Consider the following 26,384-nt stretch of genomic DNA (forward strand, 5'->3'; position numbering starts at 1 on the left):
GTAGCTCCCTAAGGACAAGGGCTATGTCCTTTCTTCCTTATCTACATATATTTAAAAACATATAAATTATTGCTGGACTGAGTCTGACATTTGAGAGAAAAGCAAACTTTTTAGGGTTCTGAAAAATGAAGGCTATAGTCAAATTTTATACGTTTACTTGAACATCATGCTTTAGTTAAGATTTAGCAGGTTTTAGCAGTGGGAATGATTAAAACTCAGTAACAATATGAACCCTTATATCATTATGCATTCTACATACCTTTATGGTGCCTAACAAATCTTATTCATGACAGTTATGTTCTATAAAGTCAAGTGAACACTGAACTACTAGAAAATACTGAGCCACTGTACCTAAGGAAAATAGAGGGTTAGGTTAGTGTAGGCCACTGGTCACAATATTTTCACCAACTGATCAATACATAACCTCATTTTTTTGTGTTTGTTTAAAGACATTTTATTTAATATGTATCTTACAATACTAAATGTAGCACTTCTTTAAAACAAAACATTTGAGAAGGCTTTAACGTTTCCTGACCATGAATTCTTGGCCATATCTCTCTGGCTTTTGGCCTTACAACAATGCTGTCACTATGCTTTTTTCTATTGACTGTCATGTCACGAATCCACAAATTTAGTTGCTTTTCCATCTTTTCCAGAGCTTCATCATGCACTTTAGGTGTTACCTTAGCACTTTCTGGTCTCACATACAGATTGGGGAATTTCGTCTTTTTCTTGATGTGTCATATTGTTGATTCATTAACACTGAGCTGATGGCCAACAACATTTTTTACTCACTCGAGCTCAAATATACATACTCCATAGGACACATCACAGTCTGTTTGCAAACAGGAAGATTAGACAGACTTTTAAAGCTATGCTGGGGGGCAATTTCAAGCACTGAAATCACCAAATAATAGCATAAAAATTCAAGAACTGTGGCACTAAGTAGACAGTAAAAAGTACACTTGTTTGTAGTATGAGAGCTGAAATAAGGAGGCAGGGCATCAACTTGTTTGACATCAGCTGAGAAAGCATATGTTGGGTGACTCAAATTTTTCACTATTCTGTGCGTGCCTGCAAATGACTGAGGAAGTGCTGCAAACACCTATTTGGGATTACAAATAAATTTTAGTGAGTAGGGAAATTCGCAAATACAAATCCACAGTAAGGATCAACTGTACCTATTTTCCTTTATATAAGTAACTCTGATGAGATAATGTAATATATTTTTTCACTTTTCAGCTTAATGCTTTTGTAAAAATGTGGATTTTAAACTCAGTGAGGTAAGTTGACAGATAAATTTTCTTAAATCTATAAAGGGGAGTCTTTTTAAAGAAGTATTGGTTTGGCATACTAGAGAAGGACAAAGATGAAGATTCTGGGCACATTGAAAACACAGGTAAATCAGAAAAGAAGAAAGTCACAGTAAAGAAATTCACATCTTACTAAATTTAGTCTATTTGGGAATAATATCCAGTATAAAAATAATTGTTGCTTATAGACGAACCAGTGGTATTCTGTTTTTTTCTAGCTTTCTTAATTGCTTTTCAGGGAAGAGTCTCACTACCACAATAACCTGGAACAGACCTCAGAACCAGGTAAGCACTAAAGGCATGGGAACTATCAAAACAGATGTTACACTCTGTGGCATCTTACTATGCTGATGGACAGTGACTGCAATGGGGTGTGGGGGGGACTTGATAATATGGGTGAATGTAGTAACCACTTCATAAGAGTTCATATCAAGTTTATATCAATGATACCTTAATAAAAAAAAAAACAGAAAACAGATGTCACAAATTCCTCAAGGACACCACAACGTTTTTTCACAGTAGAGTCTTCTAGAATCTTAAAGCCTTTCTTTTCAAAAACTTGGTTCTCTTAACTCCACTGATAATAACTAGTAGCAAAGAAAGAGACCTTAAGTTTAGAAAGTAAATGAAAATATCCCAAACATGTTTCAAAATACTGTGGGGGAACAATATAATCACTGATGCTCAAGATTATGGCTCTGGATCAGCAATAAAATGTTTAATTATTTTCAGTGAACTCCATTTATGAACACAGGCAAGCATATATTTTAGATTAATTTCCATACACAAAGTCCTGGGATAGGTAATTGCTCACATCAGTCCTATAAGGTACTATTCCTATTTTACAAATGAGAAAACCAGGTGCAAAAAGACCAAATTTGCCTCAAGTCATACAGGCTTGAAGTCAGATTTTGTTTGATTTCAAAGCCCATGTTCTTACTAACCACACCATGCTAGCTACCTGATAACTAATGCCTAATAGCACAACATTCAGTTATCTCAGAAAGTAGCTAATTTACACCATTGCATGCCCTGATATCAGGTCAGTGAGATTCCATGAGAAGCCTCAAGGAATATGGCATACATCTGGACTCTTGAGAAAAAGGCAGAAGTTACAAGTACGGTGTGGTAAAATAAACTAAGCTGGCCGAAAAAATATCTGCTATATCAGTTATAACACTAGATTTGAATGGACTAAATTCTATTTCAGACATGATATGGTTGTATAAAAAACAAAGTTGTAGACATTTTATATGTAAAATTATCTAAAAACTCCATTTTGTGTAAGTGCTAGTCAATCTCATTCATGCTCCCATAACCATATCTACATTAGTATATGATTAGGTATAAGGAGAAAAGTGAGGAAAGATACAAACCAGAATAGAAATATGGGCTACCCAGCATGTGTATATGTGGGAAATGATCTAGGTGGAAGGGTTAAGAGGAGAGAGAGAGATTAGAATAACAAAGGACTGCCTGTATATCATGATCCCATTTACGTAAAATTAAGTTTGTAAAGAAATTAGGAAAAAAAAACCCAAAAAACCAGAATGTTTTAGACTAATATTTACTGATCTGAAATTCACAATATATTATTAGGGGAAAAATACAAGAAAATGTCTATTTCATTATAACCTATCAACCAATTCCAATATATGTGTTTTTATATATGTATATGTTTCTTTGCGCAGGAAGCTAATGTGACAGAATGCACACTAGCTTGTGAACACTGGTTACCTGAAAGTTGGTGCACAGAGGGACTTGATGATTAGCTTTCCTTTTATATATCTTTGTATTGATTGCTTCCCTTCTGTTAAGTGCATACTTTACTTTGTAATTTAAAAAATTAAGGAAAAATTTAAAAAGTATATAGAGGTTACTAAAACTAGTAATATTAAGTCCAACAATATGCTTATCAATAAGAATGAATTACATGTATGTACAAACACATATGTGTAAGTGGTTATTTTCCATTAAAAGTGTTCATTCAGCATGGATTTACCAAGCTTATACTCTGGGGCACGCCCTTTTCCAGGTACTTGAGCATTCAGACAAACTGCTCCTCTGCATGTAAATACATTGGAATATCTAAGATAAAACATAATTTATATAAGGTAGCAAATCTAGAATTATGAAGGAATGGTCTCCATATATTATTAGCTCTTAGATGGTAATTAAATAATCTGATTAATAATAAATGTTAACAATTATGCTTTAATTTAGAAACCTGAAATATATAACTTGCTTACTAAATATTACCCAGAAGCAGAAATAAAATTTTGTGTAAAGAATGCTGTTATATTTTGAAAAATGACATTAATCAAAATTGTTTTTCAATTTTGGAATCCTTAATTCTGTATATGACTTGACTTCCTACCAGTCTAAAAGGCACCAGGATACAAGGGTGACAGGATACAGATTACTGCTCTATGTGCAACCCATTCTATTTCTCATACTGGTTAACCTATAGTTTGTTACATGGTCCAATCACTACTGTCAACTTATACTTAGCTTATTTCAAATTTATCTGACTCATCTAGGTAAACTGTGAGTAGTTCCAAAGACTTTTTCTCAAGATTCAAACTGGAGGTTATTGGGGAACCTCACTGAACTGCTGTTTCCAAGCTATTCCTCAGGCTAAGACTAGTTCTCCATATTTTTATTTTCCTTGAAGAAACAGGCCCAGGGACTAAAAGTTAAGTATAGTATTTTCCAAACTGTAGTCACCAGCATCTACCTGACAGCTTTTGGATTCTGCCATCATGCTTAAAATAAAGCTGAATGTACAGGGGATACAGAACTATACTGTCATCTCTACACATGCTCCCAGGCGCAGCTTCCTCAGAAGTCAAGTAGACAAGATCTTTTTTGTTTCAAGGGATTTATAAATAGAGCAAACGACAGGCAAGTTTTATACAGGTTTTTACAGGTATGATCTCCTTTCATGAAAACCCCTCTACCCAGCATGCGGACCTACAGAAGTTACTTAAAAAACAGGTGTCTTCTGGTCTCAAATAAATCACCGTATTACGTAATACCTACTTCTCTCAGCCTCTGCCCTACTCAGAAATGATCACTTTGGTTATTTTCTCTCAGAGAAATAAAAGCTTACACTTGGGCCCAAAATGCAGGTCATTCAGCAATTTTCACACCATCCATGTCACCTGTTTTAGCACAGAATGCTGAAATGTCAATTCTGAATTGGCATTACAGAACCCAAACTTACATAAATTGGAAAAAGAGACTCAGATTGAGAGTTTTTTCTCCTTATTTATAGAACTTAAATTTACACAACGAATGGGAAATTCGAATACTGCACGCAGTATACTTTTCAATTTTTGTTGTGTAGCAGCTCCACCTCAAAAGAGCTGGGGCTCATAATATAAAACTTCAAAGCTGCCCATGAGATTCACAACCAACTTGCTGTTCAAAATTCCTGGGCCTCTTCCATCTGTGGCAGCCATAGAACTGGGAAGGAAAAGGAACTATATGAGTTCCTCTCTTCTGGGGGGTGGGGCAGGGTGTGTGGGGTGTGTATGTGTGTGGGGGTGGGTGGTGCGTGTATGTGTGTGTGTGCGCACACGCGCATGCGGGCACCAAGTCCCCACTTTCCCAAGCAGATTCAATGAAGGGAGTACATCAATCCCTTCTTCACACCTAAAGACCATCTGTAACCATAATGGGTGATGACCTCCTAACAGCAATTAAAACTTAGGTCCACCTTCTTAAAAAGACCACGATAGAAACCTTAGAGGGATACCATGAGAATAAATGAAAGTCTCTTAATACATTCTGAACAGACTAAAGGTACCTAAATCAAAGGAAGATTCCTATTTTGCACACTAGGCTTACCAAAGAAGCTTTTGCTCTTCTAAGCTGAAGTAGCTAATGGAATACTTCACTACTTACTTTAATATAAAGTTACTATTATTTGCTTCTCTTGTATGTCTCTGTAGGGAAAATGGAAAGTGCACGGCCAGGATCCTCACTGATACCCACTATGTACATACAATGAGGTAATACTTAGCTTACTGAGCAGGCCCTTGCTTGCACACCTGTTGGCGATAAGCAATTACTGCGTGTTTTGCTATATAAAGAACTCTGCCCAGTGCTAGGGGGTAGCCAGAAGCATAAGCAGACAGCCTGGGGAACAGAGCTTAGAGAAGAAAGGGAGAGAACAGGAGGGGAGCAGAGGCTGAGCTGGGGGCAGAGACAGAAGTGGATTGGAGTCTAGGTCTGAGAATAAAGCTTGGTATGAGTCCTTTTTAACGCCCAGTGTTCCGTTGTCGTTACTTGGTCTTAACTGAATCCATAGTGATGCTCAGAGCCGGGAACCCCCTCTGGTCTGGAGCTACAGCCTCCCTCCTCTTACTGATGAAAAATTAGCTCCCAAGAGCCTGAAACATTTCAGCAAGATATTTTTCTGCTGAGCTTATATACAGTAAATACAATCTCCCTAAACTCTTACAAAAAACTTGAAATATTAATGAACAAATGCTCTAAACCTCAAAGTCTATGGCCAACTATTAATCCATTTGGGTTAAGTAAAAGGAGACTAGCCTACTTTTAGGCACATGCGACAAGACTTGACTCTCTTTTAGTTTACACGTAGAATGCTTTGCTTATACTCATTTTATTAAACGAACTATTAGAAAAATAGGCCATATCATCATTCTTTTCTCTTCTATATTAGAGAATGATTTTGGGAATACACCTTAGGCAACTTTAAAATTAGCAACAGACCATAATCCTGCCTAACAATGAGAAGGTATAGGATTAGGATTCTTAGTCATATACTCACCTTAAATTATTTTGTTGGCCAGGTGGAATGACACTATAGTAAACTGGCATTCCTGTTGTGGGCATAGATCCTTGATTAGACTGATTGGGGAACAAAACAGGCTGTTGATAAGTCTGATGGGCAATTCCTTGAGAACCTTGAGGCAGTGAAACCTAAAATTTGAAAGACAATTTAATAGCAAAAGGTTCTTTAAAACCTTGCAAATGTAAATGTAAAGCTCCAGCCTTTTCAGTATTAGCATTTAGAAATAAGCTAGAACTGCCAAAAGGCTGTCCTGTTAAGTTAGCCAGGGCACTACCACTTTATTTCACATTATTTTCAGCCAGCTACTGTTTCTGATAAATACAAATTTATCAATTGTATAATAGGCTAGATGCATTAGACTATCAAAAAAAGATATGACTTATGTTTCTAAGTGGAAGTTATTTGAAGAAAGAAACTGTTACCAAATAAGGATGAATGACCATTTGACATGGAAAGAGTAATAGTTTACCCCAGGCAGAGCTAAGTAAAACACAGGTAGGGCACCAGTGAGATACACTGATCAGAGAGAGCGTGAGCTTTGGAGCTTAAGATACTTGGCTGCAACATCATCTCTATCACTTTACTATCTATCTGACACAGGGGAATGACTAAACTATTCTGAGGCTCCACAGTTCCTTATCAGAATAAAAATGGGATGCTACTTCCATTTCAGGGGGGGTATTATCTCCATTACAATAGGTATTTGGTGAACAGTAGATGTTGCAATTCTGTTTTCTATATTATCTATATAAAAACTACATGAACACAATGAACTCTTCAACTTCAGTCCTTTATTTTACAGTTTCTAAAATAGAAATCACATAGGCACAATGGGTTCTTAATGTACAAATGTGCCACATTACAACTGGATTACAGCAATTCTGGTAAATAAAGCCAATGTAAAAGCTCTGGATGGTTCTGATGATGATGATGTTAGCAATAGCAGCAGCAATGATAACGGAAGTAGTAATAGTGATGATACTGAAAGCGAACGTTACTGAGTACTTACTATCATGCATCAGGTTCTGTTCTAGTAACTTTATGTGTATTACAACATTAAGTTGTTCTCATAACCTCAAGAAGGTACTTTTATCATCTCTGTTTTATGGATGGGGAAATTGAGGTGGAGTGACTTGCCCAAGATTGTACAGCTAGTATGAAAGCAAGTTAGGATTTGAACCTATGCCCTCTAGCTCTAGAGCTCAGTTCTTTACTATTCTCGATGCCAGGGCTCCTTAATTTATAAGTTAATGATTAACTTAAAAGTCTTGCCTATCTAACATTTCTGAAATGCAACTAGTCCATTTAAAATACACAGTAATCTTTTAATGACTTTCAATTTAGCTCAATTACTGCAAAGAGAAAGTTACTGCTTTGATTTTTCTAACTCTGTATAACACAATGTATTTCAGTCTTTCTGTCTACTGAGGCAGGGTAACATTCTGAAATTATTATTTCTGATTGTATCTAAATTAACATGTATACAAGGCAGATCTAGGAAAAATGACAGTTCAATCTAGGTAATTTAAAGTATAGAATACATTTATAATTAGTAGTAAAGAAAAAAACTGAAGGACCAAAAAAAGAGAGAATAATACTTGAGAATGTACAGTGACAGAATACACTCTACTGAGAGGATGACTTTTCTGACTTTTCAGATGACAACTTTTCACCACCAAGCTTATCTACCAAATGTAGTAGGAAGTATAAAACAAGCTGTCATTCATTGTTCTTCAGAGCAACACATCTCATAATCATTCACCCAGTATGAGAATTGTTAAGTATATGAAATACCATAAAAAATAATTTATAACTTAAAGTGTGCTGTAGAAATTAAAACATTTTTGGCATCTAGCTCCATTAAAAAAATTGCATTAACAAGTACATAATTTATTTAAAAATTCTATTTCTTAACTAGACTGTCAGCCCCTAAAGGTGAAGGGCAGATCTTACACAGTGCCTGGGAATCTATTAGACGCTCACTGTCCTAGATGAGGTAGTATAACCAAGGTACTTGAGAATGGACAGTTCCTGGCTTGGTACTTATCTTGTCTAATGTCTAGCTATCACAAAGTAGGGGATTGGAAGTCTCATGTGCCTAGGATCTGCATGGAGGTTATTAAGGAGTAAAAACTGTAGGGGATATAACAGAAAAGAAAGATTCAAATTCTAGTTTCATGACGTATCTTTTTTTCCCCTTCAGTTGCTTTCTATTATCAAGGGGCTTCAAAAATAGATATACTCTTAGTACTTAATAATCCTTGAAATTCAACGTTTTACATTTTAACTTCAATTTTAATTTTTGGAATTATATAGAACACAGTGGCACCTTTACTCATATCCTTCCCATTTCCATTTCCAGAATGTCTTCTTAACTATTTTATGACCATAATTTTGTTTAAAGAGTCATAAACCTAGTTAAGGGTTTGTATCTTTCCAGAGAACTTCTGTATTAAGTCCCTAACCTTCATGGCAATATTACAGTATCCCTTCAGTTATTGGGCTGAATACTATCACCAGTTTGTTCACATGTGTTTAGATAAAATATATTTATCTTCCCAGCTAGACTGTTTAGACATTGTTGAGATGAATGATAATGGCCTTTGAAATCTCTTAACATTAGACACAGCTATGGAACAATCATGGTATCAATAAAATAAACTCACTTGCAAGTTATTCCAGAAAGATGAAGGAAGGTAAAACAAATCTCTGAAAATGTGCTATTTTATAATAAAGACATCTGACTTAATTATGGAACAAAAGTATTTCTGTTTTAGAACTATAAATTAAAAAATCCATGGCATTTTTAATACATGACATTCATTCCTTTTTGGGAATGAGGTGGGGAGATACTCAGTTTGAGCATGGGAAATTGAATACTCTTCTTTTTTCTATAAACACTGATTTATAGTCTATACTCTTTCACTATTTCAAATATCTACCTTCACCTCTATTTTCCCTCTCATTTCCACTCTCTCCTCAAAAAGAGACTTTCTAAGGAGTTGAAGAGTAACACATTTGCTTATATACTTAAATAGTTGGAAACACAGACAATGCCGGACAAAACTGGTCAATATCAATGTGGTTTAGGTATTTTTTTCCCAAAAATTAATGAAGTGAATGAGTAAAGCAATAAAATGAGGATACAACAAAACTGCTATGACTAATAACTCTTAAGACTATAATGTTATATATTAAAGAAGCATTTCCCCTATATTAGAAGGAGAAAAGAGAATGCATTGTAGCTATACATTTTATTTAATCAAGTCAGCTCTACTTAAGGTAAATTAAGACTTGACAATGTACCTGATATGATGGCACTGAAGGATAGGGGATGACCACTCCTTGAATCTGATTTCCAATGCTGTGGGGTTGGCCACCAACTAGGCTCTGACTCTGGGGTTGCTGAACTCCAACTATTCCTTGGTAGTTTTGCTGCTGGTTGGGCATAACTTGATAACCTGTAATGGCACAATGGGTTAAATCCTGTTTTGAATTTCATTTGTTTCATCTAGTAGAATGTTTTTGTTTTTAAGCAAATACTTTGTGCTCAAAAATGACAGAAATTTGTTAAAACAGCAAATCTTAACCTCTGACATTTAAAAGGTTTATTATGTAGGTAACTGAAGTCAGCTACTTGTCCCCCTGCTCTCCTTAACATTCAAATAAAATTTGTGTACAAAGATTTCCTTTGTAGTTAGGAAATTTACAGGGTCATAGACTTGGTTTACACAGACAATATTCAGTGTGTTTTACAATCTATTATGGCTAGTGTTTGAGGACCAGAACAGGCTATATAATTTGGGGGACCCAGTGCAAAAAGAAAACACAGGGCTCCTTGTTAAAAACATCATTGGAAATTTCGCGTTGGTAATAGAACATTAAACCAATCTTGAGCTCTGTGCAACAGCAGGGGTTGCATGCCTGTGATGCTGGCTCTTTTGGAGACCAAAAGAAAAAAAAAAAAGGGAAATTGCAGGGGGACCACTTTTACAGAAAGATAGAAATCACTCTTAAGATATGAATCCTTACACTAGGAATGTGTCAAATGTACAAGGAAAATAGAGTATTTTAGAAAAATTTAAGATTATTTCCTTATTGTATTAAGGTTACTCAACAGTAATCTTCCAGAAGTCCAAATCAAACCCCTAGGGGATAGCTCTTCTCTAAACTGAAGGCACTACTGGTGATGATGATGAAGCAAATTAATAGTATAAATTTACTTTTATCAAGTGAATTTACCCATTATTTACATAAGAATCCACAATGATAAGCTTTGAGTAGTGCATATGAATTACGTTTTGTCTCCTGATCCTAAGAGGATTTCTTTAGGCAAATCAATTAGCTCAAGACTTATGTGAATTAATAGAAGCTACCACAAATCCTTTTTTTTTTTGAAGAAACCACATAAAAATAAATAGCTAACCACCTAGCTTCAGAGTATTTAAGAAGTTTCTACAAAAATGAATGAAACTACAGTATTGCCTGTAAGCTTGTATAAACTTCCACCAACTAAAGGTCAGTAAAATGATTCTTTTGCTAATGCCATAAATGTATTTTGCTATCTTATAAATATCATTTTTCATTTCCATTCTTATTAATTCCTGAAGCAATAGAAATGGCAAAGATCCCATCTCAGGTATTGATTGTAGATAATAGCATTTCTGTAGTTGCTTGGAAGCTTCAATGATTCTGTTCAATGAATAACTGAATAAAATCTAGCATCAAACTTCTCTAAAGATGTAAATACGATCTGGTAACTAAGCAACATATCAACAACAACAAAGTAAAAAATCAGTTACAGCGAATTCTTTAATATTGAAGGGCTTTATAAAAGGATCCTATTTCTATGGCAACAATGCTTTATGGCCATGTTTCAAATGACTTATCAGCAATCTAAATCTCTAAACACATACATACACAAGCATATACTGCAGTGTAGAATTTGGCCTCAGCTCTTTATAGACTGGGAAAGTAACTTACAATGGACTTATCAGAAATACAACCCACTAAAATTAAAAAGAACAATGTGGATACCTGGCAGAATTCACTATAACATAATCTGACTTAAAATAACTTCTCTTAAATAGTCACATCCCCCTAAGAAACTTCAAGAGTTTCTCACACTTGTAGTTTATTAGAAACATATTCAAAGTTATAGGCTGCTTTGAAAGAAAGCTGAAAAAAAAAAAGTCAATTTATGTGGAAATGTTTTGATTTCCTTTAGTATATAAATTAACTAATTTTTGAAGATTCACCTTGGACACCTGCTTAAAATTCTCTTATGAAGTAAGTGTCTGACATAGAAGGCTTTCAATAAGTACCTACAGATTCCATGCCATAAGGTCACTTGGGTACTATATCTACATATAGCTAAACAAATAACATGCACATTTTGAAAGCGTCACAACATAATATGAAATCTAAAACATTTGACTCCAGCACCTCATTTGTTACAGAGGGTAGTAAAAAGGATGCTGTGAGCCCAGGATGTGCCTAGTGGGTGACGAAAGATGAGTAAGACATGGTCTCTACCTTTGAAATTAGGCATTCTTAGCCATGACACCTTATCAGAATAGCAGTATAAATGATGCCTTATGAAAATAAGAGGATGATATCAATCCCGGCTGATATGCATAGATGTAGTGATATTTGAGCTTGGACTTAAAGAAAAACCTCTGAAAAAGTAAAAAATACGTAATGTTTGAGGAACAGGGAATAGTCGGGAGTGGCTGGATATGGTACCTGGACTGGCAAGTGGCAAGATGAGGTCAGAATAGAATACTGGTGGAGAACCAAAGATTTTATAAGTAGAAGAGTGGTAAGACCAAGGGAGTTTTAGATTTTAAAGATTATGAAAGTAGGAAAATGACTAATACTTGCACTTCATTCAGGAGGAGCATAAATAAACTGGGCACATATTCTTAAATAATAGTAGGGCTATTAAAAATAAAGTTATGCACTTTAAAAGAAAATATCTTTTCTAAGAAGCTCTCATTAATCTTCTCATAATTTTGTTCATTGCCTTTTCCACATCTTTAAAAAACTCTACAGGTAATATAAAATTTTTCATTGTTATCTCATGGTTTGTGTATGCCTTTAAAAAAAATTGAAATGATGTGTTTTTTAAGGTTAAGGTTAGAAAGTTTAACACCTATTAAAAAAAAACCCAAACCAAACCCACATTAGCTATCATACAGCTAAGCAAAAATGTGGGCATTCAATACCTGTACGTACTGAATAAACAACAGGGAACAACATATTTTTAAAAGAATGGTATTAAAGTAATATATGCTTCTACATCACACCAGAAGCTTGCTATGTGCTCACAGGCTGACTGAGAATGATCTGTTTCTCACTGTACGAGTTTAGTGAATGGCTCCTGAAGGCAAAAGTTGAACTTCAAGTTTTAAGGTAACATGTTTATAATAAGGTTAAACACATTTAACTGTCTTTTCATTAAAATGAAACTTAATCCCATGAATACAAATCACCTTTTTCTGGAATTCATGGGTCACTCATTAGGCCTCTCCTTGAAAGGTGCCCAGAAGCTGAATCACTAATTTCATGTAATTAACCTAAAGTGCTTACTTGATAAGGAAGAACACAATTGTTTTAGTTTATATCTAATATGTAAAGCTTAAAGTGAAGGTTTTATTTGAACATTTCCGAAAAAACCCGGACATTAAAAACACCTTTAAAAAAGCTTTATTCAATTATAAAATAGGTTTTCATGGTACAAAGTTTGGAAAATACAAAAAAAGGAAAAGGCCATTATGGAAAAAATCATTTTTCTAAAACCCTTACAGATAATCAGTTTACTTGTATATATATGGCTAGCCTTATTTTCTACTTACTGATACTAACATACATAGCCACTTAGATTATTTATAGAAATGGACCATATCCATATGTCACATACTGTTTCAAGGCATTTTTCCATGTAATGTTTTCAGAGCTGATAAACAGACGTTTTACAAAGCTATGGTAAGGAAGTATTTAAGTAAATTTTCTTAAAATATACTGAGACCTCAAGTTAACATCAAAGGATGAGACAAGAGCTCAACTGTTCTGAACTCTCATTTATACTTGTCAAAAAGGCATGTGTCAAGAAACTAACAAGATGAAAACACTAAGTATTTTAGATAAACTATGTTAGCTTCCTGTGTCCATTCTGCAATTCAGCTCAAACACAAATTTAGCCTAAAACCACTATGCCTTTTCATTTAGAATACTAAATAATCATTATGTCTTCAATGGCACCACAAGGTAATATTAGTAGCTAACACATAACATTTATTAGGTTTCAGGCACTTTTCTAAGCACTCTTACATAAGCTAACTCATTTAGTGGTCACCATCTTATGAAACAGATACCCTCACTATCCTCATTTCTCAGATGAAGACACAAAAGCCCAGAGAGGTTCATACCTTGTCCAAGGTAACCATTTGGTAAGTGTTGTAGCTGGGATTTGTATATTGCAGTCTGTTGCTAAACTTTACTTTTCTTAGGGACAAATGCTGAAGTAGAAAGAGTATTACAGTATACTGCTCACAGACACAGAACACTATGAACACCTGGCCTCCTTCCATTTTCTGAGAATTTTGGTTAATGAAGACTTACTGCAGTTTAACATACCTAAGTCTCAAGATAGATTTAATTGTAGGAAAACAGAATTATTGTTACTGTAAATAGCCAATCAACCAGGAAACTTTTTTCATTTAAATTGAATTTTATTTGTGAGTATAAGTGCTGTTATCCACAATAGAAGAAGTCAGGCTGAAAGGTTACTGAACAGTTAACTCCAGATGGAGCTATATGAACTTGGGGGCAAAAAAAAGACCAGGTATCAAAGAATTCAGATGATCAGCCTCTCTCCCGGAAGGACTCTCCTTCACTTGATTTTACCCACTACTCCCATGATGCATGCTTCAGGACTTCTGTATTTCAAGGTTATATTTCCTTGCCTTATTATACTTAGATTTCACATGTATATAAAACAATCAGTAAGAGGAAGAGGAGGCTCAAATGGTGACATATATCAGGTTCCAGGTACCTTGGTTAGTGTCTCTCAGCCTGAATATTTTCATGGCAATCTCCAATATTCCTCTGGGTTTTAGCTCTTTATTTTGCCTCAAAGGCTGTTTTTCTTCAAAAGGTGCACTCTGTTGCCATATCCCAGATGAATCTAAAGAAGATTTCTCTATCAGAATTTTCATAAATTTGGCTCTCTTTCTTTTCTCCACAAAGTTGAGTTGCTTTGCCTGCAACAAAGCTTGGGCAATGCCGGCTATAACCTGGACTTTTTGTGTAACAAGAGGACATGTTCTGTATCATGGGTGAAGTCTTAAAGTTTTTATGAAGCGATGGCTCTTTTGCATACACTGAGTAGCTTTACATTCATTTTTACATTTGAGGCAGGAAAACCCACCAGGTTTGAACCACATTGGGCAGGAAGTTGTTAGGGCCTGAGGAATCTTTCTAAACCTATCACAGCTTAAAAAAAAAAAAAAAAGCGTCATTTAAAATTTGATACTCTGTGTGACTGGTTACCGGAGCAGGGAAATTCTACTATTATTAGGACAGTACCTCCTGCTTTTCCAGAAGTCATGATGATATGTTTGACCATTTATTCCATTAATCACAACAATCAACAACCTAGTAACTGGTTGAAAAGTATATAATTTTGGAGTATACTAGCTGAAGAGCAGGATATTAAAAAGTTGAAATAAGATTACTATTGGACTTTTCTGGGTGACATAGACTATGGGATCTGTTGATTAAAGTTATGATAATCACAAGGAAAAAGAGAAATGTTCAGTTGGAAAGCACTAAAAGCAAATAAAAATTCCACCACAGCATTCCACTAATCCAATTAAAGAGAAGAACCTTACTGTTGTTTGTGCAAGACAAAATCATTAATAAAATTATTTATTAGCATAAAGGATCATCTAATCACAGGTATGCCTCACTTTATGCAAACTTAATACAATTTATATCTTAAAGAAATATTCAAGTTGCTCACAAATTCCTATGAATCTGTATTTAAACAAAAGCATTTCAGGGTGCTGAGCATCGAAGTTATTATTAGAGGAGTGGCGCTGTGGTTCAGGTTACTTATCTGATAACTAGATTACTAAATTTGTGCCTACAATGCTGCTAATACTCTGTACCTGTTAAAGTATGTTTATCCTAAAGTGTTCCTTCTATTTAAAATGAAGGGGAGAGACATGGTTCTGATAGTTTCAAAAATAGAGTCTGAAGACTGCCACGTGAAAATGAGAAAAAAGTCCAATTATCTGGAAAAAAGGGAGAAGACTGAAGATTAGGAAGTACAAAGTAGATTCCTAGAGAATGAAAAGTACCATTAGGTCTAAAAAATTCTACAAGAAGAGTATTTCCGGTATTCTGACACTCAATATATCACCAACTTGGCTACCACCTGTATTATTGTCTTTGATGAAAAGTGTGCTTCTGTATAAGATTTAAAAAAAAAATCTTTCCTGTGATGTATCTGGAATTAACCTGGAAGTTAGAGGAAAACAGGAGAGCTTTGATAGAAATTTCTATCAATATTACTGGAAAGCACATATTTTGTAAAGCAAGCAAAGCCAATGTAAGTGAAAACAAACCATAGAATAAACATCCAGATTTCAATATAGGTGTTATTTATACTATCATTCTACTTTTTTAAAGGATTGCAATAGCAGTATTATCTCATTTCTTCCAGCACTTTCAGAGGAAGGCACAATCAATTCTGCAAGCTGAAAGAACTGGGACAATATAAATTGATGGCTTAGGTACTTCCCTAGAGGGCTCCAAAGAGTATCTATTTTTAACCCTCTTTCATTTCAAGAGAGAAGAGAGTAAAAAGGAAATACACACTCAGCAGAAAAGTATTGCACAGGCTTTGTCTGACAGGCCAGTTTTGTATTTTGTAGGTTATGTGAATTAGCATTTGTGTTAAAGAAAAGCATTCTTAGTAATATGGATTAGACATAATCAGAAAGATCATAAAAGGAACTGAACTGCTTAGAACAGTCTTCAATCTAAGGCTATTTCAAGATTGAACTTGTAATGGCATACACACTGTGAGGACAGATTTTTTTTTGATGAGCCATTTTGCCAACTCTGAATTTATTTGTAACTAGGTGTCTATTAGACAACTGAGAAAAACTGTTTTCAAATCATCAAAATCTTAAATTTGTAATCCTGGTCTGTCTCATGTCTGTGGTACTTTTTAAGTGAGGAAGCTAGTTCAACCAAGGATTGCCACTGAAGTGAACTTGCAAGGCTCAGTTGCCAGCACACCTTCACTATTCTTTCTCCTCTATCATTCTCTGCTCCCCTACTTTTGTGCCTGAAATAAACGTAAATACAAACACAAAAAACAAATCTAATAAAAACAGCCACAGCTCTGAGCTGTTAGCTCACAGCTGTTTAAATGAAGATCCTATGGAAGAGTCTATACAACTCAAGGAAATCTACGTGTACTTACCAGATACTTTTGGCTCCAGATTTCAGTGGCGGCAGGTTAATGGAGAAGGGAAAAGGGAAATAGGTGGATTTATAGGTATTATACAATGTCTGAATCTGTGCTGGTCACACAATACCAAAAAATGCTCACAAAATCAATGAAAAACAATGATAGCTAGGGCCACCACCTATTAACATAAATACAAAATTCCTATTATTCAAGTCCAATGTTGTCAGTAAAGAAACTGATTCTGTGCTTAGAATCCCAATTTGACATAACTAAATCCTTCAACTGTCCCTGCTTATCCAACAGTGCCATTTCTTCCTTGCTTGCCATTTATACCCTAGTTACTTCTAAATTTGTGCCCTGAAATGCTGCTAATATTCTGCACTTGTTAAAGTATATTTATCCTAAAGTGTTCCTTTTACAGTAGCTCATCAGGAACACTCCCAGAGTCTGCTGGTAACAAAGTTCAGTTTGGAACCACATGGCTGTGAGTTACTTGGAAAAAGCTAAGGCTGAAGATATAATGCAATGATATTCTTTGAATTTATCAACTGGTTGCAAAACTAAAACGGTATTTCATTTTACAGAGGCATTTTGCTTCCTACATGCATATAAATACCCCAATTATGGAAAAAAATTGAATTATATCCCTGGTCAGAGCCCAAGTATGCTTTTAGGTATCTTAGGACCATTTGATGGTATGCTTTAATGCATAGTAATATTCCAAAAAAGTTATGTAGCAATAAGGAAAGAGATGCACTTGACTTTTGCTAATGAGTTTGGCATGTTTAAGACATTACACTTTTAAGAAAAGCTCCAAACTAAATTCAATCAGCCATTCAAATCTGTTTTGGAAAATAGATTAAAGCAATAGCTTTTGCAAACTTTTAAAAGGTAAATTATATTAAGCCAAGGTTATCATTTAAATTCAAATCCCTATTTCTGAGTATGATGCATGATTAAAAGGCATTACAATTAATGGAAAATACAAGCAAATGTTAATACCTTAATACAACATTAAGAAAAAAAAAAAAAAAGGGCAGTGGAAACCTGAGTAAAAAGAAGCCAGGAAGCAGCTGAAAAAGAGACCGGTTCACTGTGAGAAATGTAAACCTCTCAGACAGTGCTACGGCCCCGAATCCAACAGCTCAGGAACAAGGCCAATTATTGCAAAATATTAAACATAAGTGGTGAAGCTGCAAGCTTTTCAAAAGAGTCACAAGAACGAGAGCAGCTACATAGAAAACAGCCAGGGCTTAACAAACCTAAAGTCTTGCTATAATTACTACCTACTGGAAAGGTTTCTTTATAGTATACCAAGCTCCTTATATGTAGCATTACGTTATGGTATTTAAGATATAAATTTTACAATAAAGGATTAAGACAATACACCCCTATTTTTGTAACTGGCAAGCACCCAGATCTTTTGAAATAGTTGCTTTTATGACTTCAAATATTGACAGTAAGTCACTAAGCTATTGCCAACCAATTCTCCAATATAACATCTTTCTCAACTAGAAATGACTCACATAAGATAGACACACAGAACCCTGCAATTTTAGAGTACACAGAGGCTTCAACAGACAATACAGTAAAACCCTCTTACTTTGCAAGTGAGCAAATTGGAATCCAGAGGTTTTAAGTGATACATCTATTACCAGCTAAAAAAAGAGTAAGAGCTGTTAGGATTTGAATCCTATTTTGTTTTTCTTCACATTATACATTGACTGAAAAGCCTCATGTAGCCAGAATTTCTTCTGCTTCTGTTGATAGTGGTTGATTTGACTTTGTTTTGAATGATCATGGTAGTTTCACATTCACAACACAAAATTTGTATATCCATTCCCCAGCAGTAATGTTAGTGCTCTTTTCAACTCGGTTTCCATAATATTAGAGAGGGCTTACTGTCAAGGGGATCAATAACTACTGTCTTCTGGCACACATGGATGGAAGACAAAAGCATTTTCTCCTTGATATACTCTCTAACACCCCTCCCATTGCCCCCAAAGGGGAAAATAACAGAAACCTTGTATTTTTATTGCCATACCTTATCTGGATACTAAGAATACTTAATTCAACTGGGTTTGTTAATTTAGGGCAAAATTTCTTTAAATTCATAAACAAACATTTAAAATATTATTTAATTTTGCCTCAGGGAAGAAAAGCTGTTCCAAACTTATCAATGCTTCCATTATTTGGTTGACTAGTCCAACCCTTTTATGTAATAAAAGAAAATAATACATTCTTTGACTAAATGTTATTTGACAAGAAAAAAACTGTTAAGGGATGTGACAAATCATTCTAATTTTAATCAGATTGGGATGGTGCAATGTAGGGAAATAAAATGAAAAAATAAAAAAATGAAATCCAGAAAGTATGAGGTATATGTACAATAGTATAATTATTCAGGCAGAAATTCTTAAAATCTGAAAAAAATCAGAAACAAAAATTGCTTTGTCCACTTCCCAGTGCATTTTACTTTTCCATTAGGAGACACACAAACATAAATGCACATTTTTCTGTAAGCTTTGACATAAAAAAAAACCATTAGCTAACTGCAGAAGTCTTTAACTTTATAAAAATATTTCAAATCCTACTGATTCTATAAAAAGGTTCAATAGAATTACCAACACAATACTTGGCATTGGCACTACTGAACTCTTCTGTAAAGGTAAATTTTCTTCTGTACTTATTAGCATAATAAAAGACTTTCAATTCAGATAAAGACAGTTTGAGGATTTATTTCTCTTTAATATTTCAAACTGAATGGGATTCAACTACCTTAAGCTGTAGTTAAGAGGATACTACATAAAATAACTGTAACGACAAACTCTAGTTATAAAATGTTATATTTTGCCTGCCTTTAAGTTAAATGCAACATAGTCAGACATATTCTCTTTTCTGTGCCTGTACTATCCAGATGCAATCTGACTATCCTTTCCTTCCTTCTCATCATAACTAGCATTAGAGAAAACCACACAATTAAAATATCACTGATGATAAACATGTTATCTGTCATACAGATATTTTGGCCCTTGATCAGGAGTGGCATTTTTAGTTGTATTCTGTTAGTGGGAATACTTTTTGCAGAGATGCATCTGTCCAATCACACTGGTCCAGCCTGTGATTACAAGTTTTAATTTTGCACACAGTTTGACAACACAGAGGAATAAAAATTAAGCCATGGAAAAGAACAGAACTAATAAGCTTACATAAATACAGAAAAAAGGTTATTTGTTTGCTTCATTACTAGGGTACTTATGAACTAAGTTAATTAGTTATACAGAAGGTATTTGAATGGGAAGGGTAAAGGTAAATTTTTTATTATTATCACATTAGCTATAATCTGTACTAAAATTTTAGAAGAAATAACTTAAAACAAAACCATCAGTCATTGAAGGCCAGGAAAACTCAGAACATAATTTCTATTAGCATTGTAAAACAACATGTATTTGAAGCTAATGAGTAGTGTCACAACCAATGTTCCCATGTACAAAGAACAACTTTTGATGCCTTTCAAAATTACAGCATACACTAGTTTACATTATTTGAAGTGGACTGTATTATACTTCAGGAAAACTGGAAACTAAAGGGAGTCATATTAGAGACAGAGGACAGATTTTAAGTTGCTAAAATGACCAATGTTTGTATTAAACATCCTTTGTAAGAATATTTGTCAGACAAACAATAATAAAAAAAAGGAAGAACCTACATACTAAGTACAAGACAACTCCTGGGAGCAACAGATTAAGGACCTGGAAGTTCCCCTACAGGGGTGATAAATAAGAATCATATCTGGTTAAGGAAGCTGGTGAGTCACACAATCACTGAGAACTGCACCAATGAGGAGAAGCAAGAACATTTCTCATTAGATTGCCCCGGGCAGACACCTTCTCCTGCAACTGCAGCAAAGTTCCACGTCAGAGCTCCACATAATATCAAGAGCAAGAAACTGTCTAAAGAAGAGGTGAAGGGTTATGTGGCCTCAGTGAATCATGCTGACATAAGTCTCAGAGCCTCTAATAGTGACATCCAACTAAAAAAAGGATCCAAAGAAACCAATAAAATTCTACTTCAACACCAAGAGTTATGAAAAGCTGAAAGAATACCTTATCCAACATATGGGGCAGAGGTACAAATCTAGGTGGGAAGCATAGAAAGAAGTGAATTCAGTAAAATTATTAAGATAGTTTTTTACACTGAGATCACTGTGTTCACTTAATGCTTAAAGAAAATTAAAAAGGGGCAAAAGGAAAATAGTCTTTTGAGTTGTAATATATATGATATGCCCAAGTATTAGACTGCATTTGGTTTAAGATAACTTTCATTAAACAACTAGCAAACTGAAAAACAAAACACAAAAAAGATATGTAAGACCATCATTCCTTTAGTGCCATGCTGAGACTAAGACATCAAAATACCTTCACTAGGCTAGAGTTCTATCAAAGTTAGGTCATTTTGGTCCCTGCTTCTGGTTAGTTCTTTAGGAGACATCTGAGCTTGTCCTGTCTCTCTATGCTGTTACCAAAGGTGGATCATCAGGCTGCAGAGAAGGCTTCAACTATGATGACAGTGAGAACCAGCAAGTTGCTCACTATGGTTGGCCTGGTACAATCTTCTCACTATGGATCCCAATCCTTTAATATGAAAGTTTAATCCTGACAGTGTGTTATTCTATGGCAGGTGCTAAGATTTGGCTACTCATTCAATCTCACTGGTTTGCAAATTCACATGCATGCCCATACCTGAGATCCCTGATAGACTGAATATGGTAGTATCTTAATAGTAAGACTGAAATAAAGCAGGATGAAAGAAAAGCAAAATCCACAGCTAAGAATTCATGACCTCAGAAATACGACTCACCTGTCTGCTGTGCAGGCTGTGGCAGTGGTTGGTTTAGATGTGAACTGTAATGGACAGAAGGAACTGGACGATACTGAGGCTGATTGGAGTGGTAGTGGCCTGGAGCACAGTAACAGGCTGGCATCTAGGATAAGTATTAAGGAAACAAATCAAATTTACTTGCAATACAAATTGTCGTCTGTGAGGAACATCAGAGTATAACAAGTAATATTCTAACACCAGTCATCTAAAAATGATTTTCTTAGCTTTCAATTTAACTGAAAAAAATTAAAAAAATTTCTAACATACACTATGCATAACAAAAGACACTTCCCAGTCTGCCCACCAATCAGATTTAAGAGATTCTGATTTTTTTGGCCATATTTATTTCAGAAATAGCTAAAGGCTCACTCCAATAATCCTTTGCTCTATTCCACAAAAAAACCATTATCCTGTAGTGTGTTATCATTCCTACTTATATTTTTAAATTTCTACTATATATTTATCTGTTTGCTGTACATAGAACTGTTGAGGATTTAAAAAATTTACATTGATACTCTATAACTTCATGCAAGTTATTTTGTAATTAACATTGTTTTTTGAGACTTCTCTTGGTTGAAACATGTACCATTAGCTCATCCAATTTAACTGCTTAATAGTAACCAGTGTATAAATTAGCTAGTTTATCCATTCACCTACTAATACAGCTGGCACTGGTTCCATTCTTTAATTTTTCTCATATTTCTAATGCCAATACAAATTTTGTTTGTCAAATATATCTTAATAAAGCTGGAAAAGGCTGCCAATAGCACTAGCTTGGCTTGTTTTTCCTTCCAGATCTTTTTATATCAGTTGTGAATTTCTCTTATTAAAGTAATCTGACCTAGTCTGGGGTGAAGAATAAACAGTTCATCCAGTGATAGAGTTGTATGCAGTAAGTTAATGTTATTAGGTTCATGGGCTCTCTTAGGCTCTGCTCTTCTGACTGGGTTCTTTCTACAAGACCAGAGGTCTGTGGAGATCTTAAAGAGTGCCTATTTCATCTGGAAACCAGCCAAGCACAGAATTTCTAGATCAGTTATAAGCCAAGAATCTTCTAAATTTACTGTAATATTCTGTAATATCAGACATAATACATATGTTGTCCCTTAATTGTTCTTGGAGTTATCAGCAAGCAACAGGTATATACTGATTTCAGATATTTTCCATTATATTTTTCTGTTTGTGTGTATGTTTATAAATAACTTATTCTTTTCCTTCTTAATTAAAAAACAGACAACACTGTATAAAGCAAAAATTGTAACACTATATTTCTTGTTCACAATGTATAAATATGCAATATATATGAGACAACAAAAGCACAAACAATAGAGAGAGGGTAAGTGGAATTATACTGTTAGCATGATCACTATATTTTTTATCTGCAATTTCATATGAACTAGAAGTAGATTGTGAAAAGCTAAAAGTAAGTATCATAGTCCCTAAAGAATCTTACAAACACAAGATTCAAAGGGCTATAGATAAAAAGGCCACAGAAGAAATAAAATAGAAAATAGAACACTATAAGAGTTAAAGTAATGCAAAAGGCAGAGGAGGAGGCAGACAAGAATAAAACAGAGACAAATGAAAAACAAAAAGCAACATGGCATACCTGTATCTAATCATGTGAACAGACATATTAAAGATAGAAAGACCAGACACTTCAATTGGACTGGATAAAACAACAAAACCGAACCTATACTGTATGTAAAAAACCACACTTTCAATAAAATGGTTGCAAATAAGATAATGAAGACATACCATTTAAATGCTAATCAAAAGAGTGCTGACATATTAAAGGCAGATAAAATAGGTTTCAAGGCAAAAAAGAATATGAGTGACAGAGAAAAAACATTTCATAATGAGTCAATATACCAGGAGGATGTGATAAATAAAAATTGCTTAATATAGGTTCAAAAATTATAAAAAACTGACAGAATTTAAGGGAGAAACAAACATATCTACTATCATTTATTGATAGAACTTATGTAAAAAATTACATAAGGATGCACATCTAAAAGACACTATCAACCACATTGACTCAATTGGTGTTTTGAGAATACTAAATACAAAAACAACAGAATATGAAGGAAATAAAAGACAACCTAAGTAAATGGAAAAACATCCCATGTTCATTAAGGTGGAAGATGTAATAGTTTTAGATGGCAGTAATACCCAAAGAAATCTATAGACTCAAAACTCCAATGGTTTCTTTTGCAGAAATGGAAATCTTCCAATTCATATGGAATCAGAAGGGACCCAAACAGCCAAAACAACTTTAAAGACAAAGAACAAAGTTGGAGGACTCACAGTTACTGATTTTAAAACTTACTATAAAGGCATAGTAATAAAAAAATGCATGCAGTACAGGCATAAAGATAGAAATACAGAATAGTGTAAAAGTGAGAGTCCAGAAATAAACTCTTATATTTATGGTCAACTTACATTCAACAAGGGTATGACTATTCAATGGGAATAGAATAATGCCTTCAACAAATGATGCTGGAACAAATACATATATACATGCAAAATAATGAAGCTGGACCCCTAACCATATATCGTATGCAAAAACTAACTCAAAATGGATTTATGACCTAATATAGGACCTAAGATCAGAAAACTCAGAAGAAAACATACGGATAAATCTTCATAACCTTGAATTGGCAATGGATTCTTAGATGACACCAAAAGCATGAGTAATAAAATGAAAAAAGGGATAAAGTAGACTTCATCAAAATTAAAAACTCTTATGCATTTAAAAATATCAAGAAAATGAACATACAACCTAAGGATAGGTAAACATATCTGCAAATCACACATCTGGTAAGGGTCTAATATCTAGAATATATAAAGAATTTACAACAAACAGTTACAATAACAAACAGTCTGATGAAAAAAATAGGCAAAGGACTTAAACATTTCTCCAAAGAAGATATATAATGGCCAAGAAACACATAAAGGTTCATGAACATCACTTATCATTAGGGAAATGCCAAGTCAAAGCCACAGTGAGATACCCATTTCACATTCACAGAATTATAATAACAATAAAAAAAGATAAATAACAAGTGTTGGAAAGAATGTGGACAAATTGGAACCGTAACACATTGCAGAAGGGAATTTAAAACGGTTCAGACACAACAAAAACCAGTTTGGCAGTTCCTCAAAAAGATAAACATACAATTATCATATGACCCAGCAATTCTATTCCTAATTATATACTTAAAGAAATGAAAATAGATACATGAGCAAATACATGCATCCATATGTTTCTAACAGCACTATCGGTAATAGGCAAAAGGTATAAATATCCCAAGCTTGCCAATGGTGTACAAATTGTGATATATACATACAATGATGTTATTCACATATACAAAGAAGTGAAGTATTGATACATGTTACATGTATTAACCCTGAAAGACTGTTAAGTTAAAGAAGCCAAACACAGAAGGTAGTATTTTGCACGATTCCATTAATATAAAGGGTTCAGAACTGGTAAAACCATAGAGACAAAATGCAGATTGGTAGTTGCTGCCAGGGGCTGGGGGAAATGGGTATCAACTGCTAGGAGGGTGCAGGTTTCTTTTGGGGTGATGAAAACGTTTTGGAGCTAGAAAAGAGGTGATAGATGCAAAACACTGTGAATGTACTAAATTGTTCACTTTTAAAGAGTTTTGTTATGTGAACTTTATCTCAAAAAACAAATCACAAAACACTAAAATGATAACATACAAATTATTTTCAAGTGCAGTTGGATCATCCCCTGAGAGACTACATGCCAGGACATAAAATAAAACTCAACAAATTTCAAAACATTTTAATCTTTGAGGTTTGTTCTATGTCCACATGGAATAAAAACAAAAATAAAAGATAAGTTATCTAGAAAGCCCCCAAATATTTGGAAATTAAACAACCCTCTTCTAAATCATGGGTCAAAAAAGTCATACAGAAAAAAGAGAAAGTATTTTTAACTAAATGATAATAAAAAACAACATACTCAAATTTGTGGATTGCTGCTAAAATAGTGCTTACAGGGAAATTTATTGCATTCAAAAACATATTGGAAAAGAAAAACAAAGGGGTATGAAAAAGATGGTAGAGTAGAATGGCAAGGTGGAAACCTCCTTCTATATAGACACCAAGGAAGCAATACAGCAAATACAACTAACCCTGAAAACAACCTAATGGCTGCAGAACAGACCATCTATACCTGGTGAAGAAGAGAAGATCATAGGGAGAAGGGTAAAAGTGGTAGAGCCATGATCCAGTGGGAGCCAAGCCCTTCCGCCATCCTAGCCCACATGTGTGAGGGAGAGGAATAGAGCAGGGAGGGAATAAGTGCACAGGAATTCTGCACACCTGACTCTGATCTACTCTGGAAACAGGTCCACATTTTACTAGGCTTTGGGGATTAACAAGGCTGGACATCCTGTCAACTCTCACCCAGGGAGAGTTGGAGCACACTGGGAGGATGAGAATCCTGCTGCTTACGGAGGACAGGCACGTTCTGTTGGTCCCGCTGAGACCCAACACAGAGGTGGAAGTTTGAAAGACTTACCAGCAGCAGGAAAGGTGCCAGAGGGGCAGGGGTCTGAGGGTGTGCTCTCTCCAGAAGAAAGGGCAGGTGGGTGACACTTCCCCAGTTCTTGCTCAGGTCAACTGGTTGGGTGCTCAAGGGAGCCAGCCCCAGATTCTCCATTCTCCTCGCTGGTGCCTCAGCCCCAAGGTGCTTTGGTGCATGTACACCTGTGTGCCTGCAAGCCCAGCCCACTAGGCCCAGCAGTGGACAGTTTGCTGCCTGGCAAGTAGAGGCAGACACTGCTGTCTGGCAAGCAGAGGGAGGCTTTCCCAGCTTTCTTGGCCCCTCTCAGCTCAACTGATG

General features: G+C 34.9%; 1 protein-coding gene across 15 annotated transcripts in view; it reads right to left on the minus strand.

Moving 5' to 3' along the window:
• Positions 1–26,384, minus strand: part of R3HDM1 (R3H domain containing 1) — a 219,605-nt gene that overhangs the window by 47,655 nt on the left and 145,566 nt on the right. For 11 of the 15 annotated variants that reach the window (XM_057505643.1, XM_057505649.1, XM_057505646.1 and 8 more), the window contains 4 exons: positions 21,485–21,608; positions 14,195–14,326; positions 9,445–9,599; positions 6,115–6,266 (listed from right to left, as the gene is read on the minus strand). In XM_057505643.1, coding sequence (XP_057361626.1) covers positions 6,115–6,266; positions 9,445–9,599; positions 14,195–14,326; positions 21,485–21,608 — 563 coding nt within the window. The remainder of the gene's footprint in view (positions 1–6,114; positions 6,267–9,444; positions 9,600–14,194; positions 14,327–21,484; positions 21,609–26,384) is intronic. The other 4 variants (XM_036886607.2, XM_036886601.2, XM_036886600.2 and 1 more) reach the window with 1 other exon arrangement.

Source organism: Manis pentadactyla, chromosome 8, assembly GCF_030020395.1.
Source record: "Manis pentadactyla isolate mManPen7 chromosome 8, mManPen7.hap1, whole genome shotgun sequence".
Classification (NCBI taxonomy): Eukaryota; Metazoa; Chordata; class Mammalia; order Pholidota; family Manidae; genus Manis; species Manis pentadactyla.